Source organism: Cynocephalus volans, chromosome X (genome assembly GCF_027409185.1).
Source record: "Cynocephalus volans isolate mCynVol1 chromosome X, mCynVol1.pri, whole genome shotgun sequence".
Lineage (NCBI taxonomy): Eukaryota > Metazoa > Chordata > Mammalia > Dermoptera > Cynocephalidae > Cynocephalus > Cynocephalus volans.
The window spans coordinates 117,384,416-117,404,343 of NC_084478.1; the positions used below are offsets into that span (position 1 = coordinate 117,384,416).

At 37.7% G+C, this 19,928-nt stretch overlaps 1 protein-coding gene across 4 annotated transcripts in view; it reads right to left on the bottom strand.

Moving 5' to 3' along the window:
• Positions 1-16,652: 16,652 nt before the first annotated feature.
• RBM41 (RNA binding motif protein 41) overlaps positions 16,653-19,928 on the bottom strand; it is a 65,539-nt gene continuing 62,263 nt past the window's right edge. For 3 of the 4 annotated variants that reach the window (XM_063083576.1, XM_063083578.1, XM_063083575.1), the window contains one exon: positions 16,653-18,659. In XM_063083576.1, the coding sequence (XP_062939646.1) occupies positions 18,488-18,659 (172 nt within the window). In that variant the 3' untranslated portion in view covers positions 16,653-18,487. The remainder of the gene's footprint in view (positions 18,660-19,928) is intronic. The other variant, XM_063083577.1, reaches the window with a different exon arrangement.

The following is a 19,928-nucleotide window of genomic DNA, read 5'->3' on the forward strand; positions in this document are numbered from 1 at the left end:
AGAAAAATTCATTGGAATTTTGATGGGGATTGCATTGAATTTGTATATCACTTTGGGTAGTATGGACATTTTGACTATGTTGATTCTTCCAATCCAAGAGCATGGGACATCTTTCCATCTTCTTGTATCCTCTCTAATTTCTCTCAGCAGTGGTTTGTAGTTCTCATTATAGAGATTTTTCACATCCTTGGTTAACTCAATTCCTAAGTATTTTATTTTTTTGGTGGCTATTGTAAATGGGCCAGCTTTCTTGATTTCCCTTTCTGCATGTTCACTATTGGAGAATAGAAATGCTACTGATTTTTGTGTGTTGATTTTGTATCCTGCTACTTTGCTGAAATCATTTATCAACTCCAAGAGTTTTTTTGTAGAGGCTTTAGGCTGTTTGATTTCATCTTTTCCAATCTGGATGCCTTTTATTTCCTTCTCTTCTCTGATTGCTCTGGCTAGTACTTCCAACACTATGTTGAATAGGAGTGGTGAGCGTGGGCATCCTTGTCTAGTTCCTGTTATTAAAGGAAAAGCTTTCAGCTTTTCCCCATTCAGGATGACATTGGCAATGAGTTTATCATATATGGCTTTAATTATGTTGAGATACTTTCCATCTATACCTAACTTATAGAGGGTCTTTGTCATTAATGAATGTTGAATCTTATCAAGTGCTTTTTCAGCATCTATAGAGATGACTATATGGTCTTCGTGTTTGATTACTGTATTTTTATTTGTGGCTGGTTTTTCTTTTAACCAAACATTAGAGGTATGTCTATTCTTTTTAGTTAATAGTCTGCAGAAGGTATTCTTACCTATAATAACACATAGGACTATTTTAAATTAATCATAGTTTTTCATGGACAACATTTTGATTGCATAACAACTCTGTAATTATTTATATTAAATTACTTCAATTACTATAATTTTATGTTATGTCTCCTTTTTTACTGACTAGTTGAGAGTTTCTAGCTTGAGTTATCTCGTGAACTATATCTGACATAAAGATATATTGCTTTCTGAAGATGACACCAAATATGGACTATGTGGGTTGAATACAAGTGCAAAGAAGATGTATACTTAGGGGCCACCTAGCTAAACAGATCCTTTGATAAAGAATTTTTGAGAGAAAATTATTTTCCATATTAAAGGATTTTAAACTTTTAAAGTTTCAATGAGTATTCTTATTAAAAACAAAGTGTTCATATTGGATGTGTTTTCTGCAAACTTCATAAGTATAGTTTGTTTTTAAACAAAGAAAATGCAAATGATGATTTTTAATGAAAATAATTCTGCTGACCATTTTAAAATAAGTACGAACCCTACATCATATCCCCAATGCATCACATATATTTAATTAATTTATTTTATTTATTTATTCAAATAATATTTATTGTTTACCTTCTATGTGCCAGGTACTGTTCTAGGCTCTAGAGATATTTCAGTGTTCTTAACTTTAGCAGCTGTGTGAACGGTTGCACCATTTAGGGAGATGTAACATTGAGGCTGGGACCAGTTTTTGGATGGGAAGTGTATCAAGTGTTCTGTTTTGGATAAGCTCAGTTCGAGATGCTTATTAGTCATCCAACTGGGGTGTCATATAGGCAGTTAGGTATATAAGTCTAGAATTCAGGGGAGAGACCCAACCTGAGTAAATTTGGGGGTCATCAACATATGGATAGAATTCAAAGCCATAGACCTGAATGAGATCATCTAGGGAATGGGTACAGGTGGAAAAGTGTTCTACACTACTGAGCACTGGGGAAATACAACATTTAGCAATAGAAAAAGAAAAATTAGTCAGTAAAGAAACAACAAAGAAGCAGCCAGTGAGGGGGGAAGGAAACCAAGAGTAAGGTATTACAGAAGCCAAGTTAAGAAAACATTTTAAGAAGAAGGGAGTGATCAACTGTGTTGAATGCTGCCAAGAGATCAAGGAACACAGGGACAAAAAGATGACCATTGCATCTGGCAACTGGTGGCTTTAAAAAGAGCTGTTTCAGTAGAGTGATAGGGCCAAAAAAAAAAAAAAAAGAAAAAAGAAAAAGAAAAAAAACCCTGGCTAAAGTGAGTTAAAAAGAAAAATTGGAGGTAAAGAGGTTATAGGAGGATAGGCTCCTAGATGATTTTGGCCAACCTAGCTCTTCCCACTACTACTTTAAGTTCTCAGAATAACTGCAAAATGTATTGAGAGTGAAACATCTTGAGATAAGGAGGAAGTGTCTGGAAAAACTGAGCTATGTATTTGTTCTGCAACGCTTGTGCTCAGGGATGCAAGTTGCACCCAGGGTATATAAACCCAGGGTGGGACACTTGCGGGGTCCCTCAGCTGTGGTATGACATGGGGCATGTCGGGCCTTAAAAACTAATGCCACCTTAAGTGACATTACAAGTGGCGCCATTATGGGCCCACAAGGGCGTATTAACATGGCAGCCTAAGACGGCGCCGGGAGGAAGTAGGGTGGGAGTGTCTGCGGGAACCTTGCCATAGCCCTTATTGGCCAAATACACACTTCCGTGCTCGTAAACAGTGTGATTGCAATAGCTAGGCATTGAGACAGGATGCATGCTCTCGTAACCTTTAAGTTGGTTGGAGGATGTAAAAACCTCCCTTCCCCATTTGCCTTTAAAAGCAAGTGCTTGTGTGATAATAAACGGAACTGCTCGACAGAACCCCCGCTGCATCTGAGTGTCCTTTAACGGGCTGGTTGGGGCCGGCGGCTGTACTCACCTCTCTTCACGGCTCTCTTCCCCTGTCTCATCCCAACAGGGACTGGAGGGAAAGAGGAATCTGGGCAATTCGCTTGCCCACCAAGGGAGAGACTGATAACGAGGCTAGGGCTGTTCAGGTTGGCCAGCAGCTGACCCGACAGAGGCACAGATGGATGAGACTCCAACCACCCTGGGCAGCTTTCCTGAACCTTGGAGGACCAGCTTGTAATGGATGCTAGGCTTCTGTTTATTATTGTTGGCTATCTGTGAGTAATAAATCTGCTTTGCCTGACTTGATCTGCAAGTATTCTGTCTCACCAGTCTTATGCAAGTTGTAGTGATATTGGGGTCCCTTTTGCTCCTTGCAGCTTTATGGTGTTGGAACTGCTGCAGCAGATGGGTCTATTCTAAGCCCTTGCCAGACTTAAAAACCTTTGCAGAGGTAAACAACTCTGGGTGAATTTTACTACTAAGGAGAGCATAGAAATGAGATGTCATCTAGGAGGGCATCAAGGGGGTCAAAGGAGGTTTTTGTTTTTGTTTTTTTAAATGAGATTATATGATATAGTTATATGTAGCATAGCAACAGTAAGTAAATTACGTTTACTATTATTATTATATCATTATAAGAATCCTTTGAACTTTTCAGATAGTAGTCCCAATAATTTTAGGACTTTTAGTATTCATGTTCTAATTACTTAAGTCCAGGACAAAAAGGAAGGTCAAATCCTCAGAAAAAGAAACTCAGAATCTTGTGAACATACTTGTGGTGACTGAGCACCCTATTCGTTATGCACAAGCTTATCCCAGCAGACAATGGAAAGCATTCATAGTTGCTCAGGTATTACAGAAGAAATCTTTTTTGGCATGTGAGTTTCTCACTAGAATCATTGTGGGTATAGGGAAAGACACAGAATTAGCTAATAACAAATTCTAAGACTAAGACTCATTCACTAATTCAATAATGATTTATATAGCAACTATAAGATAGATACTATTCTAGATGCTTAGAACATAGCAATTAAAAAAAGATTACTCTTTGGAGGTTATATGCTAATGGGAGGAATAGATAAGCATGAAATTAACTGGTAAAATAATTTCACATAATGTTGAGTGATATGAAGGATATACACAGGGTAATGAGATAGAAAGTGACTAGGGATAGAGTGGATGAAAATCTACATAAATAAGGTTGCCAAAAAAAAGCTTTTCTGAGGAAGTGACATTTGGGGTGCCAGGGTAAGAAGAAACATGACTTGTTCACAGAACAGAAAGAACACCAATATGTCTGCTGTATAATGAGCAAGGACAGAGTGGTATGAGAAGAGGTCAGAGGGGCAATAACCAAATGTAGTATATGGCTTTGTAGGCAATGAATGGTAAGGACTTTGCTTTTTTAAAAAGACGTGGAAAATACAAATAACATAATATTTACCATTGTAACGATTTAAAAGTGCATAATATGGTGACATTTAGTACATTCGCAACATTGTGCACCATCACCCCTATCTAGTTCCAGGACATTCATGACATGCCAAAAGGAAACCCCGTAACTATTAAGCAGGAACTCCTCATTTAGCTCTTTTCCCCAACCCCTGGAAACCACTAATATTTCTGTCTCTATGGATTTGCCTATTTTGGATATTTCACATAGATGGAGCCATACATTATATGACTTTTTGTGTCTGGCTTATTTCACTTAGCATGATGTTTTAAAAGTTCAACCATGTATGATCCAATCAAGATGGCGGAATAGACGGTCCACAGCGTCAATTTCTCCCACAAATCAACCAAATTTACAACTATAAAAATGTAACATCAGCCAAGCCGGGGCCGCTGGAGCTCAGAGGAAGAGGAGGAGAGACCTACGGAGTTCATGAAGGCGGGAGAAACTACAATGAGAGAAAGAAAAAGCTGCTCTGAGCATTTCGAGCCGCAGCTGCTTTAAGGCTCAGCTGATGAGCGCATGGAGCAGGAGCCGGCAGAAGCCGCAGCTGTGCCCTTCAGATGGAGTTACTTGGAGGCAGCAGGAGAGAAGAGGGCCTTGGTGGCCTCCAGGACAGCAAGACCACTAATAGGGTTCCTGTAGACCCACGCAGGAGTGAGGAGCCAGAACAGCTGAAAAAGGGAGCCATTCAGGGGCCAGTGAGTCATTGCAAGGGACCAGAGCAGGGCCTATCCCATGGGAAGTGTTTGGAGCACAGGTGGTGGGGAGACAGACCCACCTGGAGAGCACTGGGACACAGCAAGGACAGCTGATCCGCCCTCCAATCAGCACAGGACCACTCAGAGGAGACTGGTCAGGAATGCAGAATTGCATGGGGTGCAGCTTGATGAAAAAACTCAGGCTCAGATCAGAGATTCTGCAGAACACAGATCTACCAGATCTCTGGAGAGCCGGAAGTGCCTATGAGGTCAACCATTAAACCCTGAGCTGCACAAAAAGCCTTTCCTAGAAAAACAGCAGCAAAGCAGCAATTTAACTGAACCACACAGCTCAAGTACTGGTTCCCCTGTTTTAGAAGTAAGCAAAGGACAAAAAATTAATTCCGGCCCAGGCATACCACCAGCACCTTGGGGCCTGCCTGGGAACCGGAGGCTTGGATCTGGGGACCAGACCCCACTCCCACTTCCAGGCAAACCACACCAGTGCCTCAGGGCCAGCCTGGGGACCTGAAGCATGGAGAAGGGGACTGAACCTCTCTCGCACAACTAGGCACACCACGCCAGCACCCTGGTGCCTGCCCAGGGACCCAAGGCAAGGATGAGGGGACCAGACCTCTCTCCCACAACCAGGAACACTGAGCCAGCGCCTTGGGGCCCACCCAGGGACCCGGGGTATGGAGTTAGGGACCAGACCACCCTCACACAACCAGGCACAGCATGCCAGCACCTCGGAACCCACACAGAGACCTGAGGCGATAAGGGGAATGGTCCTCTCTCCCACAACCAGGCACACTGAGCCAGTGCTTCAGGGCCCACCCAGGGACCTGAGGCATGAAGGGGACTGGACCTCTCTCCCACAACAAGGCAAACCATGCCAGCACCTTGGGCCCTGCCCAGGGACCCAGGGCATGGAGAAGGGGAACGGACCTCTCTCCCACAACCAGGCACACCAAGCCAGCACCTTGGGTCCCACCCAGTGACCCAGGGTATGGAGCCAGGAACTAGACCCTCCTCCCACAACAAGGCACCCCACGCCAGTACCTCGGGATCCACCCAGGGACCCGAGGCAAGGAGAAGTGGACTGGACCTCTCTCTCACAACCAGGGATGCCATGCCCGCACCTTGGGGCCCACCCAGCCCAGAGGCATGCAGAAGGGGACTGGACCCTCCTCCCACAACCAGGCACACTGTGCCAGTACCTTGGGGCCCACCCAGGGACCCAGGACATGGAGAAGGAGACTGGATCCCTCTCCCAAAACCAGGCACATGGCACCAGCACCTTGGGGCCTGCCCAGGGACCAGAGGCATGGAGAAGGGGACCAAACACACCCCACAACCGGGCACACCGCCAGTGCCAAGGAGCATGCCAAAAACAGCACCTCCACGTGGGTGGCCCACCACAGCCACCACAATAACCATGGCTCCTGCAAAAGTGGCTAGACACCACAGCCACCACAATAACCATGGCTCCTGCAAAAGTAGCTAGATGCCACAGCCACCACGCAGATGGTCTGCTAACAACTGGAGTGCATTCACACAATGAGTCACCAGCAGAGACAAATAAGAGGATGTCTCTCTCCACAAAGCCCATTCCAGGGTGACAGAGGAAGCATCTGCTCTATGATAATATTGGGGGACCTGATCACATCTCTCAGCATTGGACAGTTCATCTAGGCAACAAATTAACAGAGTAACCATTATTCTTTCAGAAGGAGGGAAGAAATCTAGGGCAATTAGAGGGGTGACGGGGAGGGAATGGGGGAAGGGGAGACGTTGGACAAGGGGCATACAGAATAATTATGATTTGTAACAATATATATGCTAGTAATATTGATTTAATCAACATATCTCAATGTTGAACCCCAAAAATATGTATACTTGATTTTTATTCAATAAATAAAATAAATTTTAAAAATAAAAAAATAAAAAAAAATAAAGTTCAACGATGTTGTAGTATTTATGAGTACCTGATTCCTTTTTATTCCTGAATTAATATTCCATTGTGTGGATATACCACATTTTGTTTCTCCATTCATCAGTTGATAGATATTTAGGTTGTTTCCACCATTTGTCTATTGTGAATAGTGTTACTAAAAACACTAATTTGAATGACTTTTTATTTGTTGGATTATATGGCAATTCTGTTTAACGTTTTGTACAACTGCGAAGCTATTTTCCACAGCAGCTGCACCATTTTATAGGTCCTCCAGTTATGGATGAGTGTTCCAATTCCTCCATTCTTGTCAACACTTGTTATTTTCCTTTTTAAAAACTTATTCTTATACCCATCCTAATGAGTGTGATGTACCTTTAGCTTTGATTTGCAATTCCCTAATGGCTAGTGACATTGAATATATTTTCATGTGCTTGTTGGCCATTTGTGTATCATCTTTGGAGAAATATTTACTCAAGTCATTTACCCATTTTTGAATTGAATTGTCATTTTTTTAATTTGTAGGATTTATATACATATATATATAAATATGTTAATATATAATATATATTTATATAATATAAAAATATATATAAAAATATGAACATATATATATTTCGGATATTAGACACATTTATTTATTTATATTTTTAAAGATTATTTATTATACATACATGTGGCGTACACGTGGATTTTCAATAATTGTGTATGATGTGTGTTGTTTAGATCAGGATAGTTAGCTTATTCATCATCACAATACGTGATCATTCTTTGTGTCTGTTAACCAGTACCTTATTAGCCCCCTCCCTGTCCCCTTCTCATCCCCTTTTTCACCTCCAGTAACCATGGTTCTTCTCTCTTTCTAAAAGTTCAGTGTAGTACTGTGATTGTTGTTTCTTTCTTTCTCTCTCTTTATTGTTTATTGATTTATTTATGGATTCAGCTCCTGGTTATGAGTGAGAACATGTGGTATTTCTCTTTCTGTACCTGGTTGTTTCACTTAGGATAAGTTTCTCCAGGCTCACTAATGTTGCTCCAAATGGCAGAATTTCATTTTTTTTTTTATGGCTGAGTAGTATTCCATGGTGTATATATGCCACAATTTCCTTATCCAGTCATCCATCAATGGACATTTAGGTTGGTTCCATTGCCCGGCCATTGTAAATAGAGCTGCAAAAAACATGGGCTTGCAGGTATCTCTTTGACATGATTATTTCCATTCCTTTGGGTATATCCCCAGTAGTGGGATTGCTGGATCATATGGTAGTTCTATCTGTAGTTGTTTAAGGAGCCACCATACCGTTCTCCATAATGGCTGTACTAATTTATAGTCCCACCAACAGTGCAGAAGGGTTCTTCTTTCTCCACATCCTCACCAACATTTGTTATTCTTTTTTTCATAATAGCCAGTCTGACTCTGGCGAGGTGATATTTCAAAGTGGTTTTGATTTGCATTTCCTTGATGATTAGTGATGTTGAGCATTTTTTCACATACCTGTTGACCATTTATGTGTCTTTCTTTGAGAAATGTCTATTCAGCTCCTTTGCCCATTTTTTAATTGGATTATTTGATTTTTTGCTGTAAAGTTGTTTGAGCTCTTTGTATGTTCTAGATATTAATCCCTTTTTGGATGCGTAGTTTGCAAATATTTTCTCCTATTCTGTAGATTGTCTTTTCACTCTGTTGATTATTTCCTTTGCTGTGCAGAAACTTCTTAGTTTGATATAATCCCATTTGTTTATTTTTTCTTTTGTTGTCTGTGTTTTGGGGATATTATTCTAAAAGTCTTTACCCAGTCCTAAATCCTGGAGTGTTTACCCTATATTTTCTTCTTGGAGTTTTAAAATTTCAGGTCTTATATTTAAGTCTTGAATTCATTTTGAGTTGATTTTGGTATATGGTGAGAGGTATGGATCAAGTTTCATTCTTATGCATACGGATGTCCAGTTTTCCCAGTACCATTTATTGAAGAGGCTTTTTTTCCCCCCCAATATATGTTCTCGGTGCCCTTGATGAAGACCAGTTGGCTGTAAATATGGGGGTTGATTATCAGATTTTTTTTTGAAATTAAATTGGCAAATATTTATTTATTTATTTTTTATAAATACTTTAAAGTTCAACATTATGCAATGTAATCATTTCATTGACATGGAAATATTTTCTCCCTTTCTTGGGGTTGTCTTTTCACTTCTGTGGCAGTTTTCTTTGATGCACAAAAGTTTCTGTTTTGGATGAAGTCCAATTTATCTATATTTTTCTTTTTTTGTATCTGCTGCTTTCAGTGTCAAACTGAAAAAGCCATTGCCACATCTAAGAACACAAAGATTTACCCCTATGTTTTCTACTAAGAATTTTGTGTTTTAGCTCTTATGTTTAGGTCATTGATTCACTTCGAGTAAATTTTTGTATATGCTGTGAGACAAAGATCCAACTTCATTATTTTGCATGTGAATATTCAGTTCTTTCAGCACTATTTATTGAAAAGGATATTCTTTCCTCTTTGAATGGTCTTGGCACCCTTGCCAAAAATCAACCGACAATAAATATATGAGTTAATGTCTGGGGTCTCAATTATATTCATCATATGTCTAACCTTATGCCAGTATGACACCATTTTGATCACTGTATTTTGTTAGAAGTTTTGAAATTGGGAAGTGTAAGAAAGACCTTCAACTTTGTTATTCTTTTTCAAGATTGTTTTGGCTATTTGGGATCCCTTATAATTCCATATAGATTTGAGGATTAGCTTTTCCATTTCTTCAAAAAAGACTGCATTTTGATAGGGATTGCATTGTAGATCACTTTGGGTGTATTGTCATCTTAACAATATTAAGTCTTCCAATCCATGAACACAGGATGTCTTTCCATTTGTTTAAGTCTTTAATTTCTTTCAGCAATCTTTTGTGGGTTAAAAGTATACAAGTGTTACATCTGTTTGGTTAAATTTACTCCTAAGTATTTTTTTAAAATGCTATAGTAAATGGAATTGTCTTCTTAATTTTCTTTTTATTTATTTATTTATTTATTTATTTTTTGTCGTTTTTTCGTGACCGGCACTCAGCCAGTGAGTGCACTGGTCAGTCCTATATAGGATCTGAACCCGCGGCGGGAGCGTCGCTGCGCTGCCAGCGCAGCACTCTACCAAGTGCGCCACGGGCTCGGCCCATTAATTTTCTTTTTAAATTGTTCATTGCCAGTGTATAGAAATATATATATATATTTTGGTGTTGATTTTGTATCCTGAAAATTTGCCAAATTCATTTATTAGTTCTAACAGTGTTTTCTGGGGTTTTAAGGTTTTTCTAAACATAATATCATGCCATCTGTGAGGGATAGTTTTATTTCTTCTGTTCCACTTTAGATGCCTTTTTATTTCTTGCCTAATTGCTTTGGACACATCCTAGTCTTGTGCCTGATCTTAGGGAAAAAGGTTTCAGTCTTTCACCCTGGAGTATGTTGTTAATCATAGGCTTTTCACAAATGTCCTTTGTCATGAAGAGGAAGTTCCCTTCTATTCATAGTTTACATTTTGTTTTTTTGTTTTGTTTTTTAGTTATGAAAGGGTGTTAGATTTTGTCAAATGACTTTTTTTCATCAAATAAGATGATTATCCCTCCCCCACCTTCTTTCTATTAATGTGGTTTATTACATTGATTTCCTTATGTGAATTATCCTTGCGTTCCTGAGATAAATTCCACTTGGTCATGGTGTGTAATCCTTTCAGTATGATGCTCAGTGTGGATCACCCAGTTTTTTCTTAAGGACTTTTGCATCATATTCATAAGGAGCATTGGTCTGCAGGTTTTATTCTTAAGCTGTATTTTTCTGGCTTTGGTGGTAGTGTAATACTAGCCACATAGAATGAGTTAGCATGTCTGTCCTCCTCTTTAATTTTTTGGAAGAGTTTGAGATTGATAGGTGTTAATTCTTCTATGAATGTTTAATAGAATTTACCAGTGGAGGCTTATGGTCCTGGGCTTTTCTTTGTTGGGAGGATTTTGATTACTGGTTTTATTTCTTGTTAAGAGTCTATTTGGATTTTCTATTTCTTTTTAGGTCAATTTTGGTATATTTAAGTTTCTACAAATTTGTGCATTTCATCTAGGTTATCTGATTTATGGTGTACAATTACTCATAGTATTCTCTTATAGTCCTTTTTATTTCTGTAAGGTTAGTAGTAATATCTGGAGTTCCAAAAAAGTTGCTTCTGACAATTTTTGACAAGTTAATCATTTCATTGGTGAAGGCATGGATCCCTGGAGTTCCTTGACCTTCCATTTTCAGTGACATCATCCAGAAATTTGCCTTTAATTCAAACCAATATGGAAATATATTAAAAGGTTTAAGACAATTAGTTACAGGACAAAAATTTTATTTTTAAAAGGTTATTCTCTGCTATTTGGAGACTGGTTTGTAAAGAGGCAAGAGTAGAAAAATGGACGCCAGTTAGGAAGCTTATGTAGTCGTCAGTCCAAGATACAATGATGCATTGGTCTAGGGCTGATTGGAATAGTAATGAAGTTGGAGAAAAGATGGGTGATTCTTGGTATATTCTTGGAGGTTACCTCTAGGCAATCTCTAGGATTGCTTATGGCTATGTGTGGAAAGTGAGAGGAATGAAGAACATAACTTACAACTTGGATGAAAGTGCCATTTACTGAAATGGGAAAGACTAGAAAAATAATGGATTGCAGGAGGTGGATATTCAAGTCCTACATATTTGACTTGTTAAATTTGAGATGGCTTGGGCCGAGCCCATGGCGCACTTGGTAGAGTGCTGCGCTGGCAGCGCGGCGACGCTCCCGCCGCGGGTTCGGATCCTATATAGGACTGACCAGTGCACTCACTGGCTGAGTGCCGGTCACGAAAAAACGACAAAAAAAAAAAAAAAAAAAAAAAAAAAAAATTGAGATGGCTTTAGACATTCAAGTGGCCTTTTCAAGGAGTCAGTTGGATATAAGCATCTAGGACTCAATAGAAAGATCTGAGCTGGGTCAGTAGATTTGGTACTCATAAGTTTATACAGTTGGTCCTTTACTTAAAATGATCAGACTTAAGAGTTTTTGACTTTACAATGGTGCAAAAGTGATATGCATTCAGTAGAAACCATACTGTGAGTACCCATACGAGCATCCTGTTTTTCACTTTCAGTGTAGTATTCAATAAGTTACATAGATATTCTCCACTTTATTAAAAAATAAGCTTTGTGTCATATGTTTTTGCCCAACTGTGGGCTAATGTATGTGTTCTGAGCATGTTTAAGGTAGGCTAGGCTATGCTACGATGTTTAGTAGGTTATGTGTATTAAATGCACTTTTGGCTTACAATATTTGCTCCTTACAATGAGTTTATTGGAAGGTAAAACCATTGAAATTGAGGAGCATCTGTAGATAGTAATATAACCTTATGAGACTGGCTGAGAGACTTTAGGGAAACAGTGAAGTCAGAAAAGAGAAGGCCAAGGTAAGAGCCCTGGGACACTATAACATTTAGAGAAGCAGAGACCAAGGAGCCAATAAAGGAAACTGAAAAGTTACCAGTGAGGTAGGAGGAAAACCAGGATTGTGGTTTCACAGATGCCAAGATAATAGACTGTTTTAAGAAAGAGGGAGTGGTAAACTATATTTAATGCTGCTGAGCAGTTGAGAGCAGTAGGACAGATAAATGACCATTGGTTTGGCAAGATGGGAGGGTGGGTTACTGAAGACCTTGTCAAGATTAGTGGCTTATTGAAACAGATCGAGGAGGAAATGGAAGGGAAGATGATGACTATAGAGAACTTTAAGAAATGCTGCCATGAAGTATAAAGAAATGGAGCAATAGTTTGATGGAAATATGAGGTCACTTAAGTTTTTCTTTTTTTAAATACATGGGACATTCTAGAACATGTTTATATGCTGATGGGAATGATAGACTGGTGATACAGAGAGAGAGAGTCCTTGAGAAATCAGGGGACTGGAATCAAAAGCACAAATGAAAGGGATGGCCTTTGAAAGGAGCAAGGAAACTTTATTCACTGTAATGATAATCCAACATTTATTGAGCTCTATGTACAACTATTCAAAACACCTTGCACATATTCATTTAATCCTCACAACAACTCTGTGAAGTAGATACTATTATTGTCCTCATTTTAAAAATGAGAAAACTAAAGCATAGTGAGTTTAAATAATTTACTCAAGGTCACACAGCTAATAGATGGTAGAGACATACACTGGCATTAGGTCCCATGTCCTTAACCATTATGCTATGCAGTAAGTGGAGAAAGCTAGATGTAGGCACAAATATAAGGAGATGGTAGATTTGTGGTGAAGAGATGAGTGACTCAGTTCAGGCTGCCATAACAAAGTACTATAGACTGGGTGGCTTATAAACAGCAGAAATGTATTTCTCAAATTCCTGGAGTCTGTACATCTGAGATCAGGGTACCCTCATGGTCAGGTTCTGGTGAGAGCCCTCTTCTGGGCTGCAGACTGATGAATTCTCTCTGTGTCCTTACAAGGCAGAAAGAGAGTGAAAGATCTCTCTGGGATCTCTCTTAGAAGGGCACTAATCCCGTTCTTAAGGACTCCACCCTCATGATCTAGTTATTTCCCAAAGGCTCCAGCTCCTCATACCATCATCATATTGGGGGTTAGGATTTCAACATATAAATTTTGGAGAGACACAAAATTCAGTCCATAACAATGAGAAAGTTCTCATCTGATTGCCAAAATGTTTTTGTATGGTTGTACTATAATTTAATTATTTAACCAGTCAGTCCCCTATTGAACTTTTGTTTCCAGGGTTTTGCTATTACAATGCTGCATATATCTATAAGCATATGTATTTCTATATAATGAATATAGAAAAGTAGATTTTCTAGATCTGCCCATTTACTTTTTTAAACAGATATTGCCAAATTGTCCTCCCCAAATTGTTATAGTTATTTATACTTCCATTGAAACTATATATGAGTGTCTGTTTTCCATACCCCTGACAACATTTGGTGTTATCAATCTTTATAATATTTAACATTATGACAGGTTAAAAAATGAGAACTCGACACCTAGTGCCAGATCTTGGTATCTAAAAACCATTTTTCCAGTAAAAGGAAGTAGGGATCCATGTAGAAATGGATAATTCCGGGGTTGGGGCAGGGAAAATACAAGACGAGCCTGGAATATCTTGCGGTACCAGAAAATAAGAAAGTGGGCAAAAATAAAAGGCGGCGGGGGCGGGGGGGCTTGTCAAAAGGATAGAGAGGCCAAAAATAAAAGGTGGCGGGGGTGGGGGGGCTTGTCAAAAGGATAGAGAGGCCAACCTGAAGGAGCTCCCAATGGCCAAAGCTGGGACAACCTGAGGAACAAAATAATGTTAGTACTAGGTTATAAACCATAAATAAACATCCATGAGTCAATGCTGATTAAATAAATAAATGAATGAATGAATGAATGAATGAATGAATGAATGAATGAATAAATAAATAAATGGGAGATGGGACATTTTTTCTTACAGAAGAATTTCAAGTAATATAGAAAGAATGAAAGAAATAGAAAAAGGAAATGCTATGGTCTGAATGTGTCCCCCAAAATTCATATGTTGAAATTTACTAATTGATGTGATAGTTTAAAGAGGTGAGGCCTTTAGGAGGTAAGTCATGAGAGTGGAGACCTCATGAATGCAATTAATGACCTTATAAAATAAGTGTGAGCGAGCTGCCTCCTCCCTTTTGCCCTTTTTACACTTCCAGCCCTTCTGCCATATGAGGACACAGCTTTCTTTCTCTCTGGAGGATGCAGCAACTAGGTGCCATATTGGAAGCAGAGAGCAGCTTTCAACAGACACTGAACCCGCTGGCATCTTGATCTTGGACTTAGCCTCCAGAACTATGAGAAATAAATTACTGATTTTTATAAATTGTCCAGTGTGAAGGTTAATTCTAGGTGTCAACTTGGTAGATGAAGGAATGCTGAGAAAACTGGTAAAGCTATCTTTTTAGGTGTGTCCATGAGGGTGTTTCCAGCAGAAATTAGTGAGACAGTCTGAGTGGACTGGGTGAGAAAGACCATCCCTCAATTGGACCCCCAATCTGCTGGGGGTCCAGAGAGAACAAAAGACATAGGAAAGAGGCGAAGCTCTCTCTCTATCCGCTGGAGTTGGGATACACTCTTCTCTCCTGTCCGTGGACATCAGAACTTGAGACTCTTCAGCTTTTGGGTTCCAGGACTTACACCAAGGACACCATCAGCTTCCCTGGTTTTGAGGCCTTTGGACTTGGACTGAGCCACGCTACTGGCATCCAGTTTATAGACGGCCTATCGTGGGGCGTTTCTTCATAGTCACATGAGCTAATTCCCCTAATAAATCCCTCTCGTATAATTATAACATATCTTTTCAGTTCTGTCTCTCTGGAGAACCCTGGCTAATACACCCAGTCTTACGTATTTTGTTATAGCAGTGCAAGTGGAATAAGACAATCACCATTAGGTAAACACTATGATAATAATTGTTGCCATCAAGAAACACTGATGAATGCTAAAATTAGTGGGCAAAAGAAAGATGAGAAACAGGATATTTGAATGGTCTCAATATATCTACCACAAGATAGTTATTGTGAAAAGGAAAATCATAGCTTTATAGTGAAGAAACTCAGTAGACACCACGTAATCAAGCAATCAGGTTCACATCGCCAGTACTAAGAATAATTAACATCATGTATCTCCTGATATGATTCACTGAAAAGGGCTCAAGATCACATCTGTGGTATGTTACCAAAAGTGCAAAACCTGAATTTAATCATGAGAAAATATCAGACAAATCCCAATTAGGAACATTCTACAAAATAACTGATCAGTACACTTTAAAATTGTCATGGTCCTCAAAGACAAAGATTGAGAACTATCAAAGATAGGAAAAGAATAAGACATGAAAACAAAATGCAGTGTGGGATCCTGGATTTGATCCTGGATCAGAAAAGGACATTACTGGGATAAATGGCAAAATTCAAATAAGGTCTATAATTTAGTTAGTGGTGCTATATCAATATTAGTTTCCTCATCTTGAAAACTGTACTATAGTTAAGTAAGATGTTAACATTAGAGGAAGCTGGGTGAAGGATATACGAGAACTCTTACTATTTTTGCAACTTTCCTATAAATCTAAAAAGTTTTTTTAAAAAAGTGAACTCATTATTTTAATTTGCATTACTACTCTGAATATTCATCTTAGTTTGTTGGTCATTTATATATTCTTTTTTATAAATTTTCTCTTACTTGCTTTTTAATTGTATTGTTGACTGTTGCATACTAAAAATAATCATATTCATTGTATGTTAAGTAAGCTAGCTCCTTGTGCATCACTTATTGATAGGGCTATATTCCGAGAAATGTGTCATTAGGCAATTTTGTCATTGTGTGAACATCCTAGAGAGCCTATGGCTCCTAGGCTACAAACCTGTATGGCATGTTACTATACTGAATACTGTAGGCAATTGTAACACAGTGGTAAGTATTTTTATATCTAAACAAATCTAAACATAGAAAAGGTACAGTAAAAATATGGTAATATAATCTTATGGAACCACCATCACATATATGGTCTGTCATCAACTGATACATTGTTATGTGGCACATGACTGTTTTTTCCAGTTTGCCTTTTAATGCTTTTTATTTTTTTTACTGATGGATTGTGTATGTGTATACAGATGTTTTTAACTGACAATTTCTGCTGACCTGTTGGCAGAAAATAAGGAATAGTAGCAAAGTGGCTTTACATATTCAATATTAATCAAAAGACCACAGAATAGGAACACTACTTAATGGAAGTGACTGTCTCTCCAAGTTTTTCTTTCCGCCATTAAAATACATTTATTTAAACATTTACAAACAGTAAAATTCATCCTTTTGGCGTACAATTCTGAGTTTTGACAAAGGCATGTACTCACATAAGACACAGACAATCTCCATGATTATAACAAATCCCTTGTCCTACCACTTTGTAGTCAAAAAGTATTCCAACTTTAACCCCTGACATCCATGATTTTTTTTCTCCATTCCTATTGATTTGCCTTTTCCAGAAAATAATATAAATGGAATCAAACAGTAAATAGCCTTTTGAGTCTGGTTTCTTCTACTTAGCAAAATGCATTTAAGATTCATCCAAGTTGCTGCATGTATGGTTCATTAGTTTTTATTGCTGAGTAGGATTCCATTGTATGGATATACCACAGTTTATGCACCAGTTGAAGGATATCTGCCATTAATTTATTTTCCTCTATTGTTTGTGGTCTATATAGGTCTAGTAAAGGGCAGAGGTGAGATTTTCCACCCAACAGGAAGGAGTTCCTACTGAAAAGTTCAGGTTAGAAGTATGTCCCTGGATAACACATGTAAGAGTCTATACCAAGATTAATTATTGTCCCTTAAACTATATTTAAAATTGAAGAGTTAATCCTAAGTGAGCAGTATATCAAAGGAAAAGGGTTTGTCCTGAGTATAGTCAGATGATATCCCAAGAGTAGGCCTGACGAATATTCTGGAAGCCAAGCCACTGGAAGAGTATTTAAAAAAAAAATTTTTTTTAAATGTAAAACATACTGAAAAAAGTAAAAATCACCCTAAATCACACCACTTAATAAATTTTACAAAGTGAAAGTCCCCCTTAAGCCTATCCAATCCCACCTCAAAAAGGTTTACAGGTTGGCATATATATTTCGTAGCTTTTTCCTAAACTTATTCAGAAAGGATACCTATATACACATATACTATACATATATGAATGTTTTTGCTTAAAAAATGTATTCATATTATACATATTTCTGCATATTGATTTTTAACATAATACAAAATCTTGGAAGCAAGTACAGGTCAGAATACATTCATAGAAATATTTCACTATTATAATGGCTGCATAGTATTCTACTAAAATGTGCTATAAGTTATTTACCCATTTTTCTACTGATGGACATTCGGGTTATAGCCAACTTCCTATTTTTGTGACAGTCTTATTAAGACATAATTTATATACCACACAATTCACCCATTTAAAGTGTACAATTCATGGTTTTTAGTATATTCAGAGTTCTACAATCAGTACCACAATTTTAGAACATTTTCATCAACCTCTAAAGAATCCACATACATTTCAGCTATTATCCCCAGCTCTTCCCATTCCTCCTGCCCACCTGCCCCCACCATTCCCCCCATGGCCCTAAACAACCATTAATCTGCTTTCTATTTCTATATATTTGCCAATTGTGGGCACTTCATATAAATGGAATCATATAATATGTAGTCTTTTGTGACAGGCTTCTTTTCACTCAGGGTTCTTCCATGTTGTAGTATGTGTCAGAAGTGTTCTCTGCTCTTCTATGTTTTGAAAGAGTTTGTGAAGAATTTCTATTAATTTTTCTTTAAAAGTTTGGTAGAACTCATCTAAGAAGCCATTTGTGGGTACTTTTTCTTACTAATTTAACCTATTTACTAGTTATAGATCTATTCAGATTTTCTATTTCTGTTTGATTTGGTTTTGGTGGTTTGTGTTTTTCTAGGAATTTCTCCATTTCATCTGGGTTATTTAATTTATTAGCATACAATTGTTCATAGTATTCCTTCATAACCCTTTGTTTCTACAAGGTCAGTAATAACTGTGTTTCCTCCTTTATATTTGATTGTAGTAATTTGAGTCTACATTTTTCCTAGTCAAATCTAGCAAAAGGTTTGCCAGTTTTGTTGATATTTTTTTAAAAAAACAACTTTTGGTTTTAGTGGTTTTTCACCAGTTTTTCTATTATCTATTTCATTTATTTCTTGTGTAGTCTTTTTTCTTTTCTTCCTTCTGCTTGCTCTAGGTTTAGTTTCCTCTTCTGTTTCCAGGGTCCTAAAGTATAAAGTGAAGTTATTATTAAGTGATCTTTCTTCTTTTTAAGTATAAGCACTTATACCCATAAATTTCCTTCTAAGCATTGTTTTAGCTGCATCCCATAGGTTTTGGTATGTTGTCTTTTCATTCATCTCAAAATATTTTCTAATTTCCCTTGTGATTTCCTCTTTGACCCACTGGTCATTTAAAAATGTGCCTAATTTCCACATACAAGGGTACCTCAAAAAGGTCATGGAAAAATAGAAAGATAATTTGAATCTTTCCATGAACTTTTTGAAGTACTCCCATATTTGTGAGCTTCCCAACTTCGTGTGATTAATTTCTAACTTCATTCCATGTGTCAGAAAACATACTTTGCAATGATTTCAGTCCACTTGTATTTATTAAGTCTTGTTTTATGGTTTAGTTTATGGTCTATTCCAGAGATGTTTCATATGCACTTAAGAAAGTATGTGTTCTGATGTTGTTGGGTGGAATGTTCTATAGATATCTTTCAAGTCAATTTGGCTTACAGTGTTGTTCAAGTCTTTTATTTCCTTGTTTATCTTCTGTCTAGTTGTTTTATTATTGAAAGTGGGGTACTGAATATTCCAACTCTTTTTGTAGACTTGACTATTTCTCTTTTCATTTATTTTAGCTTTTGCTTTATGTATTTTGGGACTCTATTGTTAGGTGCCTATATGTTTATAATTGTTAATCTTCCTGATGGATTGACCCTTTTATCATTATAAAATGTCATTCTTTATCTATAGTAACATCTTTTGTTTTAAATTCTATTTTGCCTAATATTAGTATAGCCACTCCAGCTTTCGATAGTTGCTGTTAGCACAACATATTTGTTTTCCATCCTTTTCCCCTCAATCTCATTGTATCTTCTAATTTAAAGTGTATTTCTAATAAACAGTTTAAGAGTTGAGTTTTGTTTTTTTTCCTTGTCTGACAAGCTCTGCCTTTTGATTAGATTGTTTAATGTCATTCACATTTATTATTACTGATATGGGAGGATTTACAATTGCCATTTTACTGTTTGTTTCTATATGCCTCAAACTTTTTTGCTTCTCCATTCCTCTTTTTGCTTTCTTTTGCACTATTTTCTAATGTAACTTTTAAATTTTAATATTTTTGCAATTTTTAAAAAGTTATTTCCTTAGTGGTTGCTCTAGGGCTTATCATACACATCTTAACTAAACTTGGTCAGCTTCAGATATACACTAACTTAATCCTAATGATATATAGCAACCTTATTTCTATATAAACCCATTCCTT